The following is a 19,462-nucleotide window of genomic DNA, read 5'->3' as shown; positions in this document are numbered from 1 at the left end:
GAGTGTTAGGATAGTGTTTAAAGTTATTATCGAATAAAACATTGCAACTATGTAAGGAGTCACAACAACACTAACGTATAGTAATTTAAAACCTTTAAGCACACACACACGTTTACAACATAATAGTTTGTGTTTTTTTTAATAGCGTAAGAGAGGCACACAGAGGAGGAGGATAGGAATTAATCAAGCCGACGCACCGACACACTCGTACACACACACACACACGCACACAGAGTCACTAACACTGTTACTGGTGTTGGAACGGGGTTGGAAGTGAATAACACACGACGTGGTCCGATCGGCGTTAACGTGACGCTCTTACCTTTTTACCACAATCGATCAGATTATGGAACGAACACAAGAACGATCAGCATACATCCACCGGTGGTGACGTAAGCACGCCGCTCGCTAACTCGCCGGATCGCCGGACCAAAGGGACACTTCTATACGGACACGCACGCACACGGACACAGGACGAGGACCGGTGATTAGACTTAAAACTTGAATGGCACAGGGCACCGCGATCGCGATCGGTATCTTACACGGTCCAACAGGGTAGGAACCCCCCGAGAGAGCCTCGTTTGACTCGTTGATTCGATCAAAGTCCTGGCCCTGACTTTTGGGACCTTCAAAAGAGGGGGGACTTTGGAAACACACAGATGGTTCAAATACACACGGAGAACGGCGCGCCGCAAAATAGTCTTTTCGGTTTCGTTCTTATTTCGATTTGTTGCTGTCTTATCCTTTCTGTTCCTTTTCTTTTGTTTCAACGGTTACCTTATTTTGTTTCACTCTTTGCCATTTTGCCTTTTTTGTTTACGAATTCCCCTTTTAAGTTCGCACTCGCGTTGTGTGCTGTGTGGCTATTTTCCCGCCCGATTGTGTGTGGTACCAATATCCCCCATTTTCGTAGTGTTGTATGATGTTAAATACTGTATGTGCTGCTACCTTTCTCTCTTTCTCTGTGTATGTTGTTAGCTTTAGTAGCCAAGCGTGTTATGATTGATTGATTGATTGATTGACCGATTGATTGATTGATTGATTGTCCACACAGCAAAACACAAAAGTGTAACAGCACGATCGATCGATAAGAAAGTGGCGCGATCTGATGAGGCTCCTCGTCTTTGCCATAAACCAACACTAATCCCTCGGTCCCCCCGCCGGTCGTCCGGGTTGATCGTTTCGTTTGCGCCCGCTCGGTCCCCCCCGAAAAAAGGAGAGCCGCCGCATGGTTCATTTCTGTGTGTTTTTGCGCGTGTGTTTTACACTTTATTTCTTAAAACTTTGCTCCTTATTAATCATTCGTCCAGATGGAGAGCAGAGGTTTTGTGTGTGTTACTGCCTCTACTTGAATACAATCGAAGCCTTGCCGACGGCGCCATTCGTTAGCCACACGGGCACTGGGGAGCCGGAATGGATGGAATTGAAAATCGTATACGAATGTACCTCGTTCTTAATTTCGTGTGTGCTGTAGCATTCTAGGTGTTCACGTTCACGTTTGAAGCAATCTTTTACCTTTGCGAAACTCTTTGCGAATGTTAGCGGACAACCTTTGCCCACTTCACGATGTGTCCTACACCCAGTATCTTTAAAGTCTCATTCTGCGAGTGAAACCACTGCACGCACGATATCACACTCGGCGCACTAACGACGGATTAGTCCCCAACGCGCCACTAAAAGAAGAAGCAAATTAATGATACTAACGCGCACCGCGGCACCCGATTCCCGTACGCGAAAAGAAAGCGAACCGAAAGCACCCCTCTACTAACATCGCCGGCAGGCAGGAGGAAGGCAGGATATGAACTTGGCTGGAGTAGTATTACTATATTGACCTTTTGCGTGTGCTCCCCGTGTGGGTTTTGATGGACAAGGACAAGGTCGCCGGGAAGAGGCGCGCTAGGGCAGCACGATATAGCGAAGGTTAGGCAAGGACGACCGAGAGAGAGGCCAGCGTTGTCGAACCTTTTACACACGGGCCCCTAAACAAGAATAACCGATAGCTTCCCTCTCGGGTCGACGACGCTACGGCGCTAGGAAGAGTTGGTGTTGTTGCTGGCTTCCCGCGGTTGTTGCTATCCTCGTTGATGTTGTTGTTATTGTTGTTGTTACCTAGTTTAAGCTGTACGCCTTAATTAATTATTAATCACCTCTCCCTTCGATCCCGCCACTCTCTTCACAAGCACGTTTGGTGTGTGTCCACACTGTACATTGGAGCGTATCCAACACGAACACGAACACGCGATCCTATCGCCGCCGTGTTTTGTCAAATTATTTCAATAAGGAAGGAAGATAGCGATAGCGAGAGAGAGGAGTGATAAGAAATATCTAAAACCAACGCACACACAGTGTTTGCACGAGCGATCGATCGATCCTAAAAGTAAAAAGAGAGCGAGAGAGAGAGAGAGGGAATGTGTCCGGTTGTAGACCTTCGTGCATGCGTATGTACTTCTTCTTCGCCCGAAGCCGAGCCGAGGAATTAATTATTTATTTTCTGTAACACTATAATGAAGGATTGAAGGATCGAGGATCGAGGGATCACAACTTACCACACTCAATCAGCTGCATGTCTGCTGTGTGGCAAACTGTGCGCGCGCGCGCGCTTGGCCACATTCTCGGCCTCGGCCGCAGTTTCATTCTTATTTCGTTCGTTAAGTGTTCGTCCTCTTCCCGCTAATTTTAAGCGTCCCCAGCGCGGCCCCACGTCGGCCGCCTCTCTGCTAGGATTTGCCTCATAACCGTGTGTTCCGACCGCGTGACCGCTGGCAAACTCCGTGTGTACCGTGCACGCGCAATTCTAACGAAAAAACGATCGCCTTTTAGTCTTAGGAGAAAAAAAAACGGAAACGGCAGCAGCAAACAGAGCAGCAAGAGAGCCCCGAGAGGGAAGAATTAAACAGTGTGTTTTTAATTTGTTTATGAAATAAAAAACAGGAAGTAGTTGTTCAGGTGTGGAAATCCATCACAGGAAAAGCAAAGAAATGAAAGACCTCCGCTGCTTTTGAGCCCTTGATAACCGGACAAAAAAGAAACAATAAAATAACATTTTTTAAAACCCCATACATCCGACCGAAATTTAGATTGTAAACGTTTAGAGCGAGTAGGACCCCTCCCGCGGGACCCCCGCGGTTACGTTCGACAGCGGCTGACTTAATGTTTGATTCATTTGAGTTCTCCCTTTGGAATGGCCCCCGTAAGTGTGTGTGTTTATGCTCCCGGTACTTTCGTTCTTGGCTATGTTTGGTCCTCTCAGAAATCCGATCACGTTTTGTGTCCGCTCTGAACCGATGTGTTACCATCCTTTTTCTTTCCCGCCCCCCGTGTTTGTCCGCTCTGTTGTTGTCACGCCCGTTGTACATATATCTGTACCTCTCTCTCTCTGTCTGTGTCTCTGTGTTGTTGGTATTTTTTGTATGTTTTCCCTCTTAACCCGATGTGTTTTGGTTTCGATTGTGCATTTTGGTTTATTTTTCTTTATTGTTAATATGATTTTCTTTTCTTTTTTTTTATTTCAGCTAGGCAATGCTAGTTGTAGCGCGAATTTGATTTTGTTGTACCGCATCCTACCGCATCTTTTGTTTCGTATTCGTATTTTGTTGTTAATTTGTTTTTTGTTTTTATTTTAGCCACAAAAAGAGAAGCGTCTTAAAACACTCAAAACCCCCCATTACTAACCGCACAAGAGATGCCGCTGCCGCTGAAGCTCGCAACACAGATGCGCTAACGGGAGTCGAGAGCAACCGAGAGAGGGAGAGAGCGCGCACCGCGATCGCGTATGCTAGAGTAGTAGAGCACAATATAGTGTAATAGTAGCAGGCTGCGAACAGAACCGATAGAACCGAACAGAACCGATTCACGAAGGGAGCAAACAACCAACACCAACGACTACTGATCACAAACAGTGGGCACACACATGCACACACACACACGCACGCACACACGTATTCGTCGGGAGAGTCCGTCACCAACAATAGGGGCGTGCGCTGGTCGGTGATGATGCTAGGGGCGCTAGGGACACCACACGGATTGGCCTCAATTGAAATCTACGGATACGGAACAAAAAGGATTGAAAAGTACCGAAACCAAAAGTCACCAAAAATCAATGTACCAATCCCCGGCGCGGGGCTGATAGGGATGAACTGCCGGGATATGTACAGTCTTCGTGTTCGTTCATTTGATCTCTGTTTCTCTGTTTCTCTGTGTTATGTCGTTAGATGCATGTGTGCACTCTGGCGTTCGGCCTACAAAAAAGGCCCGGCCACCTCACCCCCAGGCGGTGGAGCGGTGGTGGCTATCGTTTCTCTAATCGGAACCAAACTCACTCAGTGTGTCAATCGGAAATAGCGTATGCAATTTGAGTTTGAAGAACGTTTTCTGTGTGTGTGTGCGTATAAATATCGATATCGACGGCACCGAAACCATTAGATCCATTGATCCACCACGACATATGACCCGGGACCCGGGGGCAATCCGAGGGGGATAAGGTGCGCGTTTATGTTGTAGCGTTTCGAAGTGGCCGAAGGTGTGTCAGGTTCGTTTCGTAAGTCAACAATCCCCTTTCCAAATTATACAGCGCTCAGTGATCGATCATCAGTAGTGTACATCCTTTCCACCCCTATATTATTATGTCGATGTGTAAATAATCCAATCCCTCGGTTGTCCAGTAGCACTGTGTTTTGGTAGCGTTTGATTGTACAAACCGATGGTAATTAGCCCAGAGAGACATGGTCACTGTTTCACCACCACCGGGTGCCAACCTCCGTCATTAAACGCTTCGCAGCCACACGAAACAGGGGTGCCTTGTACCTTGGCCTACCTCACATCAAGCTCACCGAACGTTTCCTTATTTCACTACTTATAAGCCGCGAATGAAGGCATCGCCGCCATAGCTGCCGTAGAGAGCGCGTAGCGTCGACGTTAGTAGTGGATAGCTAAACCCTAGGGACCATTTGGCATGAGCGGCTAATTTTGCATCGATGAGACTCCTGTGAGGAACGCACACACATGCAAACGAGGAGTGCAGTGTGTGCATGTGTGTGCGCTTCCTATCCCAACCGATAAAAACCGATTGCCGCATCCAGTTTCAATGTTAGAACATAGCAGCCTGCGCATCAGATGAATGGCCTGTTAGTGGCAAGATGTAGACTTAGAGACTAGAATAATTAGACACACAACAATCACACACTCATCGACACACACACACACGATTACGTAGACCCACACGCATAGTTTAACGCCGCGGTGCGAAGCAAACAAAACCGCCTAATGAATTGCTTGTTGTTGCCCTCTTCTTTCCATATAGGCTGTTGTTGTTCACTGTATTTATCTTGCTGTTGGTTGGATGCGTTTGCTCGGAATTAACCTACGAGTTTAGTTAATAGTTTGGTATGGTTTTGTATTTTGTATACTTCGTTAAGCTCCGCTCGTAAAGTTAAACAGTTCGCGCTCGCTTCGGAACGTATTATAATTTGCGGTTACTGGCGACGACGAACGCTCGACAAGCGACTCCCCGGGAAGGTGTTCTGAAGGACTGGCAGTGCCGGGTGTTGGGTGTGCACTGTTTCGCGATTGGCATTCGGGAACGATTGGACACGCAACCGCAAAATGCAGATGTCTGCAACGCGTAAAACTGAAGAAGTTATCCTTGGAGGGTTATCAGATAGCGTTTACCGACAGTCTTTATGTTGCTTGATTTTCTTCTCTTTCTTCGCTTTCGCTGACACAGGAAATTACATTACATGCGTACACACACGCGCCCGGAAACTAAATCCACCAACTCTAAACCGACTTTTCCATAAGGAAAACCGATCAACTAACTGTTCCCCTTTCGTTCCGTTTCGTACCCTGTTTGTTGCTCTCTCTCTCTCTCTGTCAGTGTCAGTCTTCATTTGGCTCCTTTTTTCTCTGAATGTATCGATGGAAGTTTGTGTTTCACTATCCTCTTTCACTCTTCTCTGTCCATATCATTTTTCAATTGCCAGTCCGTTGTTTTCAATTCTGTCCCGTCTGATTCTCCTTCGATATTGCTCGTTTTAAGGTTGGAACGACGACGTTTTCCTTACGTTCCTATTTTTGTCCCACTTTTCTTGTACGATGTCGTTTTGTATTCTGTGCATCTATTACGTGTCTACTATGTCTGTTTCCTATTTTGACACTATCGTTCCGTCCCGGTTTCTGACACACAACCTCGTATATGTCTCTCTGTCGGTCAAAACACCTCTGTGAAACTACTCTTGATCGTTTGTTACCATAACTACCACCTCAAGCCACAACATAATTGGTTGTTTTGTTTAGAGCATACACGCAACAAAAAAAAGAACACTCACCAGCGTTCGTGGGGCCACGGTGGCCAGTAATTAGCCGGCGGCCGGTCGGGTGGTTCCGATTTTCGAACTCTGCTCCGCGTGTAGTAGATTCCGGATCCGGAGTTTCGTGAAAATCGTGAAGCTGCCCGACGGAAGCTGCGGGCCGAACCGTTTTCCGGGCCCACGGCAACTGTAACGCTAGAATGAAAAAGTCTGTTTCTACTTTATTTCGTTAAACCTGTTATTTCGCTGTCTTTTGTTTCTATCCCTCATGATCCCTCCTCCGAAATCCCTCCCCATCACTTCACAATCCCCCCTTTTTCTTCATTCTCTCCGTGTCACTTCCTGTACCCTGTACACCGACATCCTGTTTCGGTTCTGTGCCTAACTAACTCCAACTTGCTTGGCCGACTTCTAAAACTTCTTTCTTCTTCGCTGAAGATAATGACTTACTCTCACTCTCTCCCCTTTTTTGTGCGGCTTAGTCCTAATCTCCTTTCGGAACTACTAGAAATGTACACTGGCCAGATGAGGGAATTGAATTTTGGAAGCGCCTGTTTCCGCGCGCTCACTGCGGTCACCCAATCGTCCTCTCTATCGTTTGACCTCTCTCCCATGTAACAATCCCATTAACAGCTCCCTATTACATGGTGTTTCTAAGTTTCTTTTACCAATTGTCACTTTGACCTCGGTTATTCGTTGTACAAAGCGCTGTAACTAATCGAACCTCTAGCCCCCCTGTTGAATGTTTTGTGGTTAATGTTTTAAAGGCAGAAGCACCAGAACGGGGTTTTCTTTTGTTGATTGCAACAAGGACCAATCGTTCAGCATCCCGCAACTCACGATATCTGGCCGTCACGTTTCATCCGATGTATAGCACGCAGTGAATATAACCGATTCGGGGTTGGGTTTCTATCAACCACCGTCACCACTACCTTTTGGCACACACACACACACACACTGTTTGTTGTTGGCAAGGGTTTGTGTTATTGCCATTTGCAACCGCAAGGAGATTGCGATTCCCTCTTTTTCCACTAATCTTCTCTCTACTGTCCTTTTTCCCTCTGCACAGTTCTTTACGATGATCTATCCACTGCCCTACAGAGACTCTATGCTATAATCGCCTATTTTTCTCTTTCCGTTTAACTCTTCTCTTTGTTATTTCTAGTTCTGTTTTTGACTTTACTTTCCCTTTCTTTTCCCTTTTTTAAACTTTTCTTTATGTCACACGTTTCTTTACTCACTTTTTCCACGTTTCTTCTTCTCCGCTGAATCTGTTTCTCTCAAAGCACGCTCGAAGGAGAATCGGCTACATATGGTCTCCGATCATTGCTATCCTTTTCTCTCGCTCTATATATATACACACATACACACACTTACGCTCACCTAAATATATATAAATATAAATATTTCTCTGTTTCTCTCTCTCTCTAAACTCTGTCCTCTATCCCCTATCTCTCTTCTGCAAATGCTATCTCTAATGGACACTAACAACTTTCCCCGTGTTCATATTCCCAATGTGACCCCGAAAAAAGAACCCTCCGCAACCCCCCCCGGCACCCCTATCCGGCCAATTCCCAGATCCCAAAATGAAACAAAAAAAAAACAAAACAAACCAATCTGACTTTAACTGAAATTTCTCTCTCTCAATTTTCCTTTTCTTTTAATTTCTTGCAGAAAAATTCGCGGTTTGGACAAAATCGACAACAGTTTAAAATCAGATTCCTTCCTTTGCTCTAGTATGTGGTGAAACACAGACACACACATAGGCAAGCGAACCGTGCAAACAAAAAAAAAAGCGAACGCGGAAGCAAGAACAATAGAAACGAGAGCGATAGAACTCGCATGGGGCGGTGGGCGCAAAAGGGTTCGCGATCGCGGTTCTCCGAAACGAATCCGAACACGTGCACACACACACACACACAACACACACACACGCACACGCCTACACGGAGACAGGAGAAAACACTCGGTTTTCGTCTCGGTTGGAATGGACGAAGCATTGACAGAGGAAGGTGTGTGTGTGTAAAGTAAGATTGTAAGAAAGGATCCGTAGGCAATAGGGGAGGTGCAGATCGAAGGTCCTAGGGGTCAATCAAGGACCAACAAACAAACGAAAAAATCGTTAGCTTCGTAAGCGACGAACCGGAAGGTAGCGAAGACATAAACTGCCCGTCAAGAGGAGCTTTTTGACCGTTTGAATCGTTGCGATCCGTAGCGTTATCAGTTCCGTTTCTCGGTTATCCGAGGGGGGGTTAAAAGTTAATGAGTTCGAGTTCCTTTTTAGTATGGCGGTGAGCGAACAAAACGCTACAAATTGTGATCGATCGTGGACAACAACGGCCAACCACCACCACCACCACCGGAAGGGCTCAGGAGCGTGATCACGATGATGGCGTGTGGCGTGGTGAGGGACCCCAAACTCACCACTGATCAAAGCAATAAGCGGCAGGCAGGCAGGCAGGCAGGCAGGACACCCGGAAGGGGAGGTAATCAATCAGGTCGCTTGCCCGATTCCGTTCCGATGGACGCACGCAAGAATCAGAAAGGAGAGTGTATCAGTATTGGACAAATTCCACGGACGAGCACAGGCAGAGGGAGAGGGGGGGAGAGAAGGTTAGAATGAGAGTAGCATACCTTTGGACCACAGGCCGGTGCGGTGCCCGGTGCGGAGCGTGTGAAGATCTGTGATAGTTTCGCGAGGACCAACGGACCTTGCGAAACGGCGGGCGGCGCGTAGACCTTGCCGCCTAGTCGTGGTGCCGTCGGAAACGGAATCGCTTCTGTAAGTGTGTGTGTGCGTGTGTGTGTGTGTGTGTATGTGTGTGTGTGTGCGTGTGTGTAGAGTCGCACTCGATCGATCGTGCTGCAAAGAAAAGTTCGATAGGTTGAAAAGAATCGCGCGCGTTGTGTCGATCGATCGTAAGTATTTGCGTGAGCTGGTGGCTGAATGACTGCGATATGGGAATGAACGAGTCCCCGAGTGTGCGTGTGTGTGTGTGTGTGTGTGCACATGCAAGAACTACTGTTTCACGTTTCCGGTTGATGTTTTCGTTTACGTTAGGCGTTAAGCATGTAAGCATTACTGGCGTTCGGATTTTCTTTCGTTTAGCTAGAGTAGGAAAACAATGGACGGGAGGACACTGCGAGTAGCTGTAATATGCCTTCTCCTGTGCAAAGTTGGAGCATCACAAGCAAGCACTACCAAGTTACTAAGCTAGAGGTTACAAAAATTTCTACTCGCGTAAGAAGTACCCGATCATGGGGCCCTCCCGTTAGACTTAGCCAGACTGGACACTGGACACGATGCGACGCGACGGAGAGACGACTGCTGCTGTGTACAGTGGACAGGGAACCACACCAAAAACCAGAGGGGGGCCGTTTCCTGTTCTTTGCGACGACAGGATGCGTTTGTTGATACTTTGGACGGGTTGGATCAATGTGGATCGCGTGCGTAGCAAAATAATGGACAATTAAAACAAATGTATAAATCACCGCACCGGATTCCCGGACGGGGCTCGGGTTTTTTCTAGTCACAATCAGCAGCAGGGGGCGCGATCGACGGGGTGCTTTCGAGTTTGAACCATTCCCAGTCCGCGATCCTTCCAAGCGCACGCGCGTGCCCCATCGGGCGTGGCGTTCCCCTTCAAACGTGCTTAAAACATTTGGTCACAAGAAAACGCTGCGTAAAGATCGAGGAGCAGTGACGATTGGATACCACAAACCGCATCGGTGTAGTCGATACTGATAGTGTAGTGATAGGCATTTTTATTGGGCAGCGCGGAAGCGTGATGAGACGTGGATGAGCTTCTTCCGAAGAGCGTGCAGAGGAAACACAACTTGAAAGTCCCCTTTCCGGCCGTAGCCGCCAGTATAGTAGCGCGTAGAAACTATGAAACTAGCAAATTGAGCACGTGCGAAGAAGCATCCACAGGGAGAGATGCGCAGGCGATTTAGGCAAGTAACATTAATCTATAGCTAACCACACGGTGAGCAAACCAACCAAATAAGCGATCTAGAGGGTAAGGGATAATGTTATAGCAATCGTATTGCTGGGCGTAGTAAACTCGTAGCCTGCAACGTAGCCTGTAGTGTGTAGCCACCCTTTACCAACCCAAAGTAAAACCAAACAAAGTACGATAAAAACTAGGCACACACGATTCCAAGCGCGAGGTTCGTTGCACGTATCCCGTGAGGGGCGGCACATTAACCCATGGTGGCATGATTTAAAGTGCCGGTAAGCTAAACGTAACACCAAACAACAGACATAAGGCAAATGGAAACAAACCAAAAAAACGGAAACAAACAAGCGGCGGCAATCCCCCGTAAGCTAGCTGATCGTCGACGGTGATTTGAAGAACCGGGGGGCATGCTGTGGAACCGAACTGAAGTGTCCCCGCGCTGGTTAACCCCTCGCCCGCCATATTTTCCTCCTTGCAGGCGGCGTCACTGCAATCGAATCCTGACGCCCGTGACCTGCTTCCTTCATTGTTGTTCACGCGTTGTTGCTGAGTTTGCTAGCCCCTTTTTGACCCCTTTTTGTACATTATTCTCTCCGTTCTCTCGTCGGATGATACGCCCCAGTGGCACCACTTTCCGTTTCCAGCCCGAGCGTTCGCGGGGGTTCCGGATGCTGCAAGCGAAGATGTTTGACGACCGAGCACGCCCAGCAGGACGCGCCCAGGAGGACACACAGCATAAGGAGCGCACAGCACAGCACAGCACGGGTCGGGAGGGTTGTAAAATAAATTATTCTAATTCGATTAGTCGGCGAATGCGCGCGCTCTCGCAGAGACGGAGGGCAAAATGGCAATGAAATTTTCTAGTAAATCGTAGTCGATAACACACACCACACACGAGAGAACGCGTGGGAGAGAACAAACAACGGCAAATACTTATAGGCGATAAGACAAAGGGGAGACGCGACACGAGGGCAAACACAAGTAATCAAATCAGTTCACAAGGATAGGGTCAAAACGTATTCTCGATAATCGCGGAGAGTGGCGCGCGCGCGCCCGCGCATATTATATGAGTTATAAGTTCGAGTTGTTTAGTATGTAGTGCTTGGAGCGGCGGCTCGTCTGTTTTGCCCAAGTTGCCCGGCATCTAGGCCGGACTTTCTCTGGCACGTGTTGTGTTTGCGTTGCGTTGCGTTGTGTACATAATCTCTAGCGAGTATTGTTGAGCTTTCAGCGTAACGGGCCCACCACCGGGCGTTGGGTTTTGGGTTAAAAAGAATTGGGTAGCCTAGTTCTCCTTTGCACGCTGCGCAACGTTCAACCGAACTGGTCATCAACGCTGTGATCAACGCTGATCATTCACGCACGCAACAACTACTCTTTACACACTACACCTTAGCAGACGGAATGGGCAAAAGAATTAGACGAACAAACCCACACATACCCCCCAACACACCCCGCGTATATACCTAAGGCATAAAGTAGAGGGAAAACCAAAGTAAAGTTAATAGTGCGTACGCAAAATACCTTACACCACAGTACACAGGAGTTAAATATATTCTACCGTCGGCCATCATCCTCGGCAAAGGGCGCAAGAGCAATAGCAAAAAGGGTTACTTGGACGCGACGCGTTTCCATGGGCACGGCACCTGGAAAGCACAGGTTTTGGTGTGTGTTTGCTCCCATGATTCGGATAACGTTCCCCGTTTTGATTTCTTCTACTACTCATATTCACTCATAATGATTTAATCGTTTCATTTTCTTCATATTTGTAGCCGATGGGCGCTTCCGGTTCGACACACGGTCCGGCGAGAGAGCGTGAGCGTGTGCGGAGTACTTCAGTAAGATTCAAACATATGTGCCTAAACTGTCACACTCGACACTTCCCATTTCTGTTTCTCAACTTCACTGTGATCGTGATCAACTTCAACTTGGTTCATTCGTTGGGTTGGTCCACTTTATTGGCTTATATTCTGCTTAACTCTCCCCACCGTGCCTTTTCGATCTCTTCTGCCTGTTGCCTTTCGCATCCCTCTTACTTACTTATGCTAGTATCCCTATCTATATACTCTCTCCATTTCTCTCACTCTCTCTGTCTCGCTCTGTCTCTCGTGTCTCTGTCTCTTCCCGTGTACTGATAGAGCTGTAAAAGTTCGACTAAACTTACTTAAACAAAAAGCTTTAAGAAAAGAAGTGCGTGTATGTAAATCTTGTAAGTTAGTGTAATTTTCTAGTGTACCTCTTTCTCGATCTTGAGTGCGTTTACGTTATGGTTTCTTTTCTCCGAGCGAGTTTCTCCTTCCGGCCCCCGAAAGCTCGACGACGACGGTGACACGAACGAAAACCGTTAGGAATTAGGTGTAAGCCAGAATCGAACCGTCAGTCAGTCAGTTTGCCATCAAAATCTCGGACAGCAGAAGTAGAGGTACTATTCAAAAAACCCACACAGTAAACTATCCACAGCACACACCTAATGTCTAACGCGGTCATATACTAAAACACTTTGTTGCAAGGCGCCTAAACGACAGCCGGAAACCGAGCAGTTCGCCATATGAGCGGCCACAAACAAAAGGATAACGCGTGTGTGTTGCCATCGAGGAGTCTTACTAGTGCAGGACAGAGAGAAGGAGAGAGAGAGATCGAAAGGAATGATTAAGTAAATTTTAGATATTAACATAAATAGACCGCTCATCAGCACACGGACCGACACCATTACAAAGCATACACGTACTAAAATAGGACCCTTACTCTACTATTATGGTCACTCTAAAATAGTATCCCCAGGGAGCGACGCGGCGTTCGTTAGTCAGGAAGAAACAGGAAGAAATCGTAAGAGATACCCACCCATAAAGTAACGTTTTAAAACACGTTTTGTTCCTATAATACTAGAGAGAAAGATGACAACCCACAAACATTAGTCTTATGCGGAGGAAAGAGGAGGTTCGTTCGTTCGTTCGATCGTTGGTTCGTTTTGGTAGTGTGTTTGGTGCTTCACTGGCACCGTTTGCTCTCCCTGCCATCCGCGTCTGCCCTCGAGACACGGACGAGAGGACCAGCAGCACGGTTTGTACTAACTTTCTTTGGTGCTGATGCGCGGTGAAGAGTGAATATTAAAGAATACCGAAAACAGAGAACCCACTGGAGAACCCCGGGAACAGCGGCAGGCACCGGCTTTCGGGGCGGGGGCGAGCGGTGGGTCGGACACGCATTTCCTGTAAGATTAGAACATTTTTCTAATTCTGTGTGTGTGTGTGTGTGTGTGTGTATTGTGAGTGTTTTCATTTCCTTTTCCTCGTTCGCTCCCCTTCGTCACCCGTCTTGGTATCTTTCAAATCTGGGAAACCGAAAGGGGCGGCCAGCGACGGCGGTGGGTGGGGGCCTTCGGAGCCCCGCTCGGAGCCGCGTGAGAACCTTTGAGTACACCTAAACGTAAAAGGATAAATGCAAAAAAAAGAAATCTTAAAACGAAGGAACCAAACTATTGAATAAACAAAGATAAACATACGAAAAAACGCAAAACGGTGCAACACGGCAGCAAACGCGAAAGTGTGGTGAGTGGCATAAAAAAGAAGAAAAAAACCCCTAGTCTTATCAAAAAGGTAGCGTAAAAAAGCATAACTAAAAAAACAAAACTCGGTTACACCTAAAACTCTCGTACGCATGAGACAAAACCAAAAAGGTGGAAAGGCGAATGATGAGAGTTAAAGAACAGAACACACCGCAGTAGGCAAAGCAACCACAACCACAAGGTAAAAAGCAAAAGTTAAAAAAATACCACAAAAAAACGTGTTAAAGCAAATCGTGTTAGTTAAAGAGAGGAAAGTCTTTAAAAAATAACCAATCAAACCAAAACTGCAAAACTTAAACGCAAAAACGTACAAGCCGTGAGCCTATAGAGTAAACGCGCGAACGGGGGTGCCGGTACCGGAACCGGAACCAGATCCGGCACCGCGCGGTGTCGCGGTGTGCGAATCCCAAGGCAAAACGGGCAAACCGCAAACCACAGAAACAACCGAACTGACCGGGCGAGTTGTGAGGTTAAGCAGAACACACTCTCACGACGTTTGCGGACAACAGCTGTAAGCAGCTTTAAGTTGAGATGAGCGGGCCGAAAAGCTAGAGAAGACCAGTGTCACGAATGCGTTCTTGTTTCCCGTGGTCAAAAAAGGGGGTTTAATCTCGGGTTTGTAACGACGAATGTAACGTTCCAAAACATCGCGGGAAGGCACCTCGTCAAACACGGACGGACACGTCCGGGACCTAGCGGGAGAGGGAAACTGATGTGGTGGTGGTCCGTGCCGAACACGGAAGGGGCGCGGTGAAGAAAACACGGTAAAAAAATGGTAAAAGGCGAACAACGCGACGCGATACATGAAATGAAATTATTGATTTTATTGTACATTGTTATTAATTATTAAAAATTAAAATCATAGATATATTACATTGAAAAAGAAAGGAACACAACCAGAAAAACTAAACTACATGAAAGTGGTGAAAAAATACATCCCAAAAAAAACACAAACATCCCAGAGTTGGCGGACGATTGCTTTTGCACTGCAATCCGAATGGTATGGTTAGTTTCAAAAATAGTTTAGGACCTAAGCATTATAACAGTTTTGCATGGTAAGTATGTTCCAGTTTGAAATCAGCGACAAGAATCCAACCAAAACCCTAGGACCCGTTGAAGCAGGGTTATTAACGGCACATTAACGGATTTGAACCTCTTGTGGCTGCGTACTTTTGCCAAATGCACGCAGCTTGAATTATTTCAGTCGCGGGATGCACATGGAAATATTTCATGTACACTCTTCGTTCGCGACTTTTATGCTCGAATTCGGGAACTTTAGGCAAAGTTCGTGTTGATTAATTAACTGCCAAAATGCATTTTCTTTGTAAATCGTCGGGAAACTAGGCGTCGGGAAACGTGCTATAGTTTTTCACTTTACATAAAATTATTTTATTGAATTCGCTGCCGCTCTCGTCGCCATCTTACATACAAACAAGCCCACCGTGCCGGAAGCAATCCCTAATCAATTTCCTACCAAACGGAACGCGAGAGAAAACGCAACCGTGCGCCCTGGCACGGGACAATCGGAAACATTAATGTACAAAAAGAATCGATAGAGGCGAAAAAGAAGATGGAAGCTGATGGAGTGTGCCTAGTAGAGACTCGGGAGCATTTGGTGGTGGGAAGACGAAGGACCCCTCGAGGGTCGTCCCCTGCCGTTGACTGTTAGTTGCATTTCTCCTTCGGCTCTTTGATGGCGCCCATGTTGATGCAGTTGATTTCGAACTGCCGGATTGGTTTGCCCTGCAGGTATGCTTGGGCGTAGAAGTTGCCAAAAAGCACGATGAAAGAGATCATGTAACCGATCAGCGTGTAGTGCATCCAGAGCGGGAACTCACACCCCGTAACGATTCCGTTGATTCCGAGAATCATGGCGACGGTGAACTGAATCTGTGGCAGAAGACGAAAATGGGTTTTAAAAATCCCGTGTGGGGTGGACTTCGTGCGTGATCTTACCAGCTGCAGGATCGTGAGATACTTCTTCCACCACAGGTACTTGTTCATGTGCGGTCCGACCGCGGAAAGACCGTAGTACGCGTACATTAGCACGTGGATGAACGAGTTGACCATCGCCGGAAGGAACGCTGCGAAGCGGAACAAGAGAGAACATCGTAATCGATTAAGAAAGTTTCGGTGCTACGGGCGCCAACATAATGATGTACATTACAAGTGTGACAAATTATAGCGTTAAATTTTAAGCGACCGATTTGTCGGCGCCGCCAAAATGGTTGCTTTTCCCTCTTTTAATCCTTTTTCGCTGAGCGTTCGATTAATGCTTGTCATTTGTCGCAAAAAGGAACGAAGCCTACGAGCTGATGTTTGACCACCAATTGTGCAGTCCGTTGGCAGTTAATAATATTCAAAAGCCACCGCGCGGCGAGCGCTGTAAAGAACTGCAATAAACCGCGGCTTTTGAATGCTTCGATCTGCGGTAGTCGCGGGTCGATGTAATAAAGGATGCAATTAGCGTGTGTAATGATTGTAATTGGTCTCGGATAAGGCCTCACTCAGGTTGTAAATGGGACACGATCCTTGCAATTAATTGTGAACCTCAAGCTCACGCGTAACTGGTAATTTCTAAGTGACCGGACTGTGCTTTATATGACGCTTTTTGTATAATGGCAACTAATAACTGTTAGCATTGAAGTTGTAGGCCTTCATAAGCTAGTTACTGGAGAAGCACCTGCACACACCTTCGATAGGATTAAAGCCTAAGGCATCAAAAGGGACCCCCGGGACCACCCTGTATACTTACTGCTTCCGCTGGGCACCCACTTGATGCCGATCCACCAGAACGAAAACATGGTGCTGTGATGGTACACGTGCAGGAACGTCAGCTGATTGTCCTTCTTGCGCAGGATGAAGAAGAACGTGTCGGAGAATTCGAGCACCTTGGAGAAGTAGTACCACCAGACGGCGTCGACGATCTGCAATCAGTGGGCAATAAATCAGTCAACGATCAGCAACGCACGAATAGGACTACGAATTGCAAAGGAAACGCGACGCGGAAAAAGAGAAATCTGGCTGCGTGAAACCATTAAGCCCACTGGCGGGACCCCGTGACTTGAAGTTCCGGCTTCGGAGCCCAACCCCGAACGAAAGTGAAATCTCCGAGCGAGAGAGACAAGACGCCACCAGCAGCGCCAAGCAGGCAGGGCACGTCCCTTTTGTTCAAGGAGCGTCATCCTTGGCCGCCCGGCGGGCCTAGGGCAGAAAGTGGAAACAGAAATTCATCACGATCGCGAAGCGATACATAAAAAAAGGGCATTTTAATGTCTCTCGAGGAGAGAAGCGGTCGGATGCGCCGTCGAGCTGGTTCACTGGCGAATTGATAAATCATGTCCACCGTGGCTTCCCACGGGGACTGACTGTCCTGGGGACTGGTTGTGGATCGTATCAGCGAGCGCGCTCCAAATTTGGAACCGCGTCTGTAATTAAGAGCTTTCGATGTGCGACATCCGAGCGAATCGAGCTGGACGTGTAATTTATCCACTCGGACGGTACTTACGCGCAGTTCCGCCGGATCGAAGCTTTGCCGGCACGGTTCGCAGATGTAGCTGTACCGTCGCATGGTCGAGCCCACGAAGAGCTGCAGGCAGATGTACAGATTCAGCAGGGCCATGGCCAGGTTGTAGGGTATCAGAAATGAGGTGAGGTCGAACGGTTTCCGGCTGCGGAGGGAAGGCAGAAGAATGTCAACACTTTGCACGCCGGAATGGCCGGGTTGTGGGAGCCAGACACGTGATGGGGGGCGGGACACTTACTCACGCATGATTCTGGGGCCAATCCAGACGAGGAACAGGTATATGCACACGCAGGTGAGCGTCGGCACGACGGAATCCACCATCGGCCAGCCCTTCGTCCGCGGGTCCGCCAGCGTCAGGGTCCACTCGTAGTACCCGAACACGTCGTAGAACGGGATGCTTTCGCTGATGTTTGTCGCCGCCATTTTCGCGGTGTCGCGTGGTGTTGGCAGTTAACAAATCTCCACCGGAAGCTGAACAACATGAATGAATTTTAAATGAGTTTTAAATTGTTTTACAGCTGCTGATAGAATAAATTCCGAAATTCCCGGGTGATCACTTGATTGTTTAATTTTCTAACGAAATCAGATTCAAGAACGTTTGAATTATGATCGAGAAAGTCTATTTGAGATTGTCGTAAAGGTTGAAGTCGTCAACAACACCACGCTTTGGGTTTCTCGAAAAGTGCTGCCTATAATAATTTGAACCACCACAAGAACTCACACACGCGCGCTTGCACACACACGCAAACTGCACTGAGGACAGTGATCCTGAGTACTGCAGAATAATGCGGTCAGTACGGAAAACTTCCAACGCCAGCAGCTTGGCGATGGCTAGGCTCGTTAGCGATGTTGGCCACGCTGCCACGACTTCAGAATGCGGCTAGCAAAGAATTAGCTACTCACGAAAGGCTAGAGTGTCACACGGACCAGAGCTTTTCCGATTTTCAGTTCGTCACAACTTGCGGAACACTGTCACAGTCCGAATCACGCACACGAAGCCCTCACTTTGACTCTGGCTTCGGAAGAACCAAAAATGCAAACCCCTCCCCTCCCCGGTGGCGAACTGAAAGCTACCTTGCAAAATCCGTCAAAATCCGTCGCTAACGGTAGAGCCCGGAGTGCGGAGTGCGGATTGGCGCCAATTTCTTAATTCGTTCGGTTCGGTTTTCGTTGAAGTGCAAAATTTGTCCACTTCTTGCCCGCCGCTGACTCCTTCTCCAACGCACACACAACACACGCGCAGACGACGGACGGACAGCGGACTATCGCGTGGCGCACGGTTCGGCGTGCCGATGAACAATGACGCCGATCGCGGCCCGACGCCCGGCAGGAAAGAAAACAACAATAAATTTTCCCTGATCGATGCAGATATTAATGCACCTTGTTTTTTTTTGTCGCTCGCGCGCGCACATTTTTCGCCGGAGAAACGTCGGAGCCGGTTGTGGCGATGGTGGCGGTGGGCAATAGCGATCGCGTGTTTTTTGCTTCTTCGAGGCAGGTTTCGCGACTCGAGTTGCGTTCGCCGATACCCGTCGTGGCGGAGAGTGAGAGTGTTCGGGTTCGTGCTAGGTTGACCCGAAGTCACGGGCTGATCGTGGCTAGCACACGCTGCTGATGTTCTTGGGTAGACGGATCCTCGAACGGGGTTGCCAGTGTGCTAGTCCTCGGAAAGGATTTGATACTCCCTTCGTGCGGTCTTCGGTAGAAGGACAGCTATGGGCAATTTTAACTTCAAACTTTATTCTGGAAATTGTACACATTTAGTGTTAACTTTGCCATCTACGAAATGGGACTCCAAATGCTTGCAGAAAATTGGCAAATTGGGCGAAAGAATGTTTGGTCGATGATGGTGAATTTGACCGAAAAATCATCTTTACTGCCGAAGTTCATTTCCACCTTGGTGTTTATGTTAATGAGCAGAGTTATGTTAATCGATATTTCGCACCCAATCTTCGTAATCCAAACACTAGATCGATTACCCTATAGTTACTGTACCAATAATTTCACTATATTTCGTTCAGATGATTCTTTCACGGTTGGAATATATCATTTCCTTTCCTTTCCTTTAAAATTGGATATATCTTTCAGCTGAGGAGCTGATTCAGCA

At 47.6% G+C, this 19,462-nt stretch overlaps 2 protein-coding genes across 2 annotated transcripts in view; one reads left to right on the top strand and one right to left on the bottom strand.

The window, feature by feature from the left end:
* The window catches only part of LOC128269134 (plasma membrane calcium-transporting ATPase 2), a 12,733-nt gene extending 4,716 nt beyond the window's left edge, over positions 1-8,017 (top strand). The window contains exon 2 of the mRNA XM_053006507.1: positions 7,980-8,017. Within this exon, the coding sequence (XP_052862467.1) occupies positions 7,980-8,017 (38 nt within the window). The remainder of the gene's footprint in view (positions 1-7,979) is intronic.
* A 7,188-nt stretch (positions 8,018-15,205) lies between these two features.
* On the bottom strand, positions 15,206-18,639 carry LOC128275384 (elongation of very long chain fatty acids protein 4-like). The gene is made up of 6 exons (XM_053013867.1): positions 18,430-18,639; positions 17,594-17,826; positions 17,338-17,500; positions 16,585-16,756; positions 15,786-15,913; positions 15,206-15,719 (listed from the first exon to the last, which is right to left on the bottom strand). The coding sequence occupies exons 2-6, from the start codon at positions 17,776-17,778 to the stop codon at positions 15,495-15,497; spliced, it is 873 nt and encodes a 290-aa protein (XP_052869827.1). The 5' UTR covers positions 17,779-17,826; positions 18,430-18,639; the 3' UTR covers positions 15,206-15,494.
* Positions 18,640-19,462: the final 823 nt, after the last annotated feature.

The sequence above is a fragment of the Anopheles cruzii genome, chromosome 2 (assembly GCF_943734635.1).
Source record: "Anopheles cruzii chromosome 2, idAnoCruzAS_RS32_06, whole genome shotgun sequence".
Classification (NCBI taxonomy): domain Eukaryota; kingdom Metazoa; phylum Arthropoda; class Insecta; order Diptera; family Culicidae; genus Anopheles; species Anopheles cruzii.
This window is presented reverse-complemented; position numbering and strand designations above follow the sequence as displayed.